The sequence below is a fragment of the Penaeus japonicus genome, unplaced genomic scaffold, assembly GCF_977035675.1.
Source record: "Penaeus japonicus unplaced genomic scaffold, GWHDUDI00000001_assembly GWHDUDI00000031, whole genome shotgun sequence".
NCBI classification, from domain to species: Eukaryota; Metazoa; Arthropoda; class Malacostraca; order Decapoda; family Penaeidae; genus Penaeus; species Penaeus japonicus.
This window is the reverse complement of record NW_028234433.1, coordinates 6,219,451-6,225,342: the sequence shown is the minus strand read 5'-3', so window position 1 is coordinate 6,225,342 and position 5,892 is coordinate 6,219,451. Positions and strand designations below refer to the sequence as shown.

General features: G+C 30.9%; 1 protein-coding gene across 1 annotated transcript in view; it reads right to left on the bottom strand.

Annotated features, from left to right (window-relative positions):
* Nucleotides 1-2,830, bottom strand: part of CSN1b (COP9 signalosome subunit 1b) — a 19,856-nt gene extending 17,026 nt beyond the window's left edge. The window contains exon 1 of the mRNA XM_086555600.1: nt 2,693-2,830. Coding sequence (XP_086411726.1) covers nt 2,693-2,725 — 33 coding nt within the window. The 5' untranslated portion in view covers nt 2,726-2,830. The remainder of the gene's footprint in view (nt 1-2,692) is intronic.
* Nucleotides 2,831-5,892: the final 3,062 nt, after the last annotated feature.

Genomic DNA, 5,892 nt, shown 5'->3' with positions numbered 1-5,892 from the left:
TTTTTTTTTTTTTTTTTTTTTTTTTTTTTTTTTTTTTTTTTTTTTTTTTTTTTTTTTTTTTTTTTTTTTTTTTTTTTTTTTTTTTTTTTTTTTTTTTTTTTTTTTTTTTTTTTTTTTTTTTTTTTTTTTTTTTTTTTTTTTTTTTTTTTTTTTTTTTTTTTTTTTTTTTTTTTTTTTTTTTTTTTTTTTTTTTTTTTTTTTTTTTTTTTTTTTTTTTTTTTTTTTTTTTTTTTTTTTTTTTTTTTTTTTTTTTTTTTTTTTTTTTTTTTTTTTTTTTTTTTTTTTTTTTTTTTTTTTTTTTTTTTTTTTTTTTTTTTTTTTTTTTCTTTTGTTTTTTTTTTTTTTTTTTTTTTTTTTTTTTTTTTTTTTTTTTTTTTTTTTTTTTTTATTTTTTTTTTTTTTTTTTTTTTTTTTTTTTTTTTTTTTTTTTTTTTTTTTTTTTTTTTTTTTTTTTTTTTTTTTTTTTTATTTTTTTTTTTTTTGTTTTTTTTTTTTTTTTTTCTTTTTTTTTTTTTTTTATTTTTTTTTTTTTTTTTTTCTTTTTTCCCTTTTTTTTTTTCCCTCTCCTTTTTTTTTTTTTTTTTTTTTTTTTTTTCGTCAATTTTCAAAAATTGTCAATTTTTTGAGGCGCGCAGTCACACTAAGAGCCATTGGCTTAGTAATGCGATACTCGCATCGCATTTGTATACAATGGCGCCGAACAAGCGATAGTGCGCGGTTATGCTAGACTTTAGCAGTTTTAGCAGATGCTGAGCATAACAAGAAAAAGCAATAAAATATTTTAATTCAAGTATTCTTCTGAAGGGCCTGTGTCCATCCACAGTCCATTGTGTTTCAAAACTGGAGGAAAAATAGCGCGCTCTGCGGCTGACGGATGTAAACAATGAAGTCGTGCACTTAAAACAAATTTTATCTATGGAAATAAAATTTAGATTTACAGATTTCTCTTTGTCAATTTTAAGCTATAAATAAGAAAAGTAAATTTCATTATATTTGAATATTATAAATAATTTAAAACAAATACGAACATTTAAAAATATAGTTCTTGATTTGATTATGCTTGGCCAATAAGACGACGGGAATGTTTCACGCGGAAACTCGGAATTATCGTCTGACTAGAAAGATGCCAATTCGCTCAAAAATTGACAATTTTTCAGAAAATTGACGGAAAAGTGCTAGTGTGACAGCGCCTTTACTAGTCTAGGCTTCAACAAACCTCCACCACATGTATTCTGGTTTGTTCTTAATTTTGACAATAAGTTTGCAACTAGGCCTCCAAGTCACACCCACGAGTCACTTTTTTGTATTCAATTTGAAAACCTATATCATAAAGGAAAAATGTTTTGGAAATCAACGATCTATTACTTCTATGTTCTGTTAACTACGTACAATGTGTATATCCAAAACTGAATTTACACCAATAAATCTTTAAAATAGGTCAACACAAACTACAAGTTATATCACATATGTACATGTCATCTGTGCATACACAGCAATAATAAATCATTTAAAACAAACATTCATAAACTACAACAAGGTTGTTCTTTTTATACTACATACACAATATTAACATTTCTTGTATAAAAAAGTAACTAGAACACCAAGCAATAAGAATATGCTAAAAGGAACATCTAAAGGAATGACACTACGCTACCAACAATAGTGGATAGCTTTAATCATAAATAAGAGATTGAAGATATTTCCATGCGCTGCATATTACCCACTAGTTGTAATCTTGATGGGAAGAGCATACAGTACAGCATGATGACATAATAGACAAAGATATGAAAAGTGAGAGATGGGTAATTGTTCATAATATAACTGCACCAAGCAATGCTACAGCCTTCACACCTCCCACTCCAGCAGAGGCCAGTGAACACCCACACCCACATTCTAGCAAAATAGAGCTTTAACTAGTTCCATATTTAAAAATAAATCATCAGGGAGACCAAAGAACAGTAGAAAATACATGGTGAAGGCCAAAACATCACCGGGCTTAGCAGCATAAGCACGGATTCACAGGCTATGACGAGTCTTCACTTAACTTTGATTATTTTTAATAACTATTAGTGTTTATTATGTTTTCTTTAGGGTAAACACCTTTGGGAAAAACAACATATTGTGGTAGACCAATCATGCCAATCCATAAATAGACAACATTCACTGCAATTAATATCATTAGCAAATCAGCCTCAGGACCATCAACTCTCATCTGCTGTAAACCACTAAGGAGGCTTTCCCCTTAGTAAGGAATATTTAGTATTGGAGACTAGATAAGTTTGCTTACGGAGCCACTATGAACATCACCGATTAAATATCATTCTAAAACCGGTCACCGGCTGCCGGTCATATAGACTTATCTAAAAAAAAAAATTATATGTACCTCATAAAGAGAAACGAATTCCTTAAAACATAATTTTCGTTCGGTCGTTTATGAATCCTTATCACTACCAATTTTCTGATTTTGCAATGATATAATGTTCCTAAACGTCCTAAGTGGCACAATGAATGAGCAAACAAAGCCTAAAATTGGACCTTTCCATACGAAAAACAATATTAAGAAAGACACAAAACCAAAACATTCATCCCCATCTCTCTCTCCTTCCGAAAATTCCTCCTTTTTTCCCTCCAATTTATCCTCCTCCCGCTCTCTCCTCCTCACCAGACTTTCCTCTTTCCCTCTGCAACTCACCTGCATCTGTCCTCCTTGCAATTGCAGCGGCATTTCGTGTTTTTAAGAAGTTGCAACATCAATTCAACAACAACACATCCCCATGGAACCCGTCTCCTTACTGGCCTCCGTCCCGCGCCTTTCCCGGGAATTTTTACTCTGGGATTAAAGGAAATTTTAATCATTATTTCCAATTTTGGAAGATGATAGATGTCCCCTGTCATTTTCATTTGATTCTAATTGTATTTCTTGTAATTTTTGGAATTATTGAATGAATGTTGATGAAGAGTGTTGCAAATGCGAGTTGCGTGTTGCATAAAACGACATGGCGTATTGAGTGCCATTGGTCAAAGTTTGTTTCTCCGTTATTTTTTATCTGTAATAATTTCAATTGACTAATCTTACAATTAGCCGTTCGGATTTAAAGTAAAATTTATTTTTTTGTCGCGAGACGAAAGAAATCGTTTTCACGTGTGTAGTAGAATTACTTTATATGCATATATCCTCAGTAAAATAATTTTTCCACCAAAACATATGCCATGTACATGCAAATAAAAATATAATTCGTTGTTAACACTTCGAAAAATAACGCCAACTACAAAACGATTGAACAAACTCATGAAAATTGACAGGGTCTATAGTCCTACAGTACCAAATCTCAACTAATGTTCCAATACTATATATACCAAAACTCATGCTAAAAATCGTACTAATCAATTTAAATAGGTTATATTCTTTAAATATCAAATATAATTTATTCAAGAAATTCTTATCCTTTTGTGCCTAAGTATTTTAAATATTTTTGTTTTAAAAGGCTTTCTTCTCGGCATGAAAATAAAAGAGCGTCTTCATGCGGGTCGTTCAACTATCGAAAAAAATCAAAAGCAAATTATATATTACTAGATCATGAGACTAAGATCTGTCGTCCCATTCGTTGAAATCAAATAATAAGAATGATGTTAACAACAGTGAAAAAGTAACGATGTTGAAGACGCCGCTTCTTCATATTACAAAATCTTTGAAATACTAACGAGAAATATATATATATTTTTTTCAGTCTAATAATAATATTTGAAATGTTAATGATAATACTTCTGTGCATGATGACGTTGTGATAACAAAAAACGTATAGATAAAATATGGTATGATGATAGCAATAGCATAATAATAGTGATAACATAAATAGTTATAACAATAACATATTATATTGGTAATGATAAAGACAATGATAACATCAAGATGATGATAATGATGGAAATCATTATGATTATAATGATAATAATAACATTAACATTCATTATAATAGCGGTACCGATAATGGTAAGAATGCTAATTAAAATAACAATGGTAAGAATAATGATAATTATAACAATGATATTGATAATGTTAAGGATAATGATAAAAAAAATTATAATAGTGATGATAATAATTATTACAATGATTATAGTAACAACAATGAAAATAATGAACACAATAACAATAATGATGATAATGATAATCATGATATTAGTAGTAATAATTATAATAATAAGGACAATGATATTAATGATAATGATCATAATATTGATAATAATAACAAAAGTAGTAATACTGATAATATTGATAATGATAATAAAAAGGTGATAATTACAATTGTAATGATAATAATAATAATAATAACAATGTAATATTAAGAACGATGATAACATGATAATAGTCATAATAATAATTAAAATAATGATACCAATAATAATGGCAATAATGATGATAATAGCATTGGTATCCCGGCCAACAAACCTTAGGGGATTAAACAAGCCATCACTGCAATGCATAGTCCCCGAGACTATCATACCGAGATGGCGCCCGGCGGAGCAAAAATATGGTTGGGGCGAGTTTTTAGCATTAGTTACCAATTCTCCTAATGGTTTCGCGATCAAACCTCCAACTATAGACACACGAAACTCTTTATATGAAGATGGATTATAAATGAACTAACCCTAACAGCTTGAATGGGATTGGAACCTATGATGAAGTCGTCTGGCTTTGCAGATGGGTTAGGGCTTGGCAGCTCACGTCGTTATCCGGTTACTAGTCTAACAGCGGGGAAGATAGGGGGATGATAGGGAATAAGGAATGTAGTAGAGGGCAATCGAGGGTATAGGCCAAGAATGCAAGAGTTTTGGTTGGAAAAAGGAACATTATGAGTGAAGTCAAGAAAAAAAATGACGCTCACAAACACAAAATACGAATATATATGAAGAAAAGTAGCTGATCCAAGACAGCTTGACACCGATAATATAGAACAATCAATGCTTCAACTGATGAGTTAACTAAACGTTGATGAGGATAGAACCATGATGAAAAGGCTTAAAGAAACTTTGCAGGAGAGGAAAGGGAGTGTAGCGAACAGTTTTGACAGGTCCCTTGCTCAACCGAACTGACAATAATTTGTAGCTTACAATATTTTTTTCAGATTTTACAACAGCTGAAAGATGAAAGATTCGAAATACATTAAAAAAGACTAAATGATAACAAGAACAACAAAGACTCATGGTGGGAACATAGAACAGAGAAAACGATCAAACAAATTCACGATAAGTAAACTTGATAAATGGCATAAAGGACAATGGAATATTAAAAAGAAGAAAGAACCACTAGATGAAATGTAAAATAACAAATATAAACTGCCACCTTATAACTTGGGAATTAAGATTGGAAGTTAGTCCTTCGGCCTAGAAGATCAAGAGTTATCATACAATTTGAGGAAAACCAAACTTTCAACAGTAATCATTGCCAGTTCTTCAAACAGTTTACATAAGATCAGAGGTCTGAACAAGTGCCTGATCCAAAGGCATTCCTATAGAATCCTTTGGGACTCGGTGATTCAGACAGATTGAATGACTACGCCTTGAAGATCGGATATAGGGATTGTGGACAACAGACAATAGGAATGCAAGTTTAGATACATACGTGCGTATATATGTATATATATACATGCGCACCTCAGTGATAGTTTTTGACTGACACGTCATGTGTTAGCGCTACCTATTTAGTCTGGATGTGTTCATTCCATCTTTGGACACACGTTACTGGGATATTTTTTTCTTCACTCAAACTCAACTATACATTCACACAACTGTACAACTCTACGGCCCATTAGAGGCGAGTCCGCGGCTGAGGCGGATGAACTCGAACCGCGCTTCGAGTCGGCCCGAACCGCGTCTCGCTGTCAGCCGCTGAAC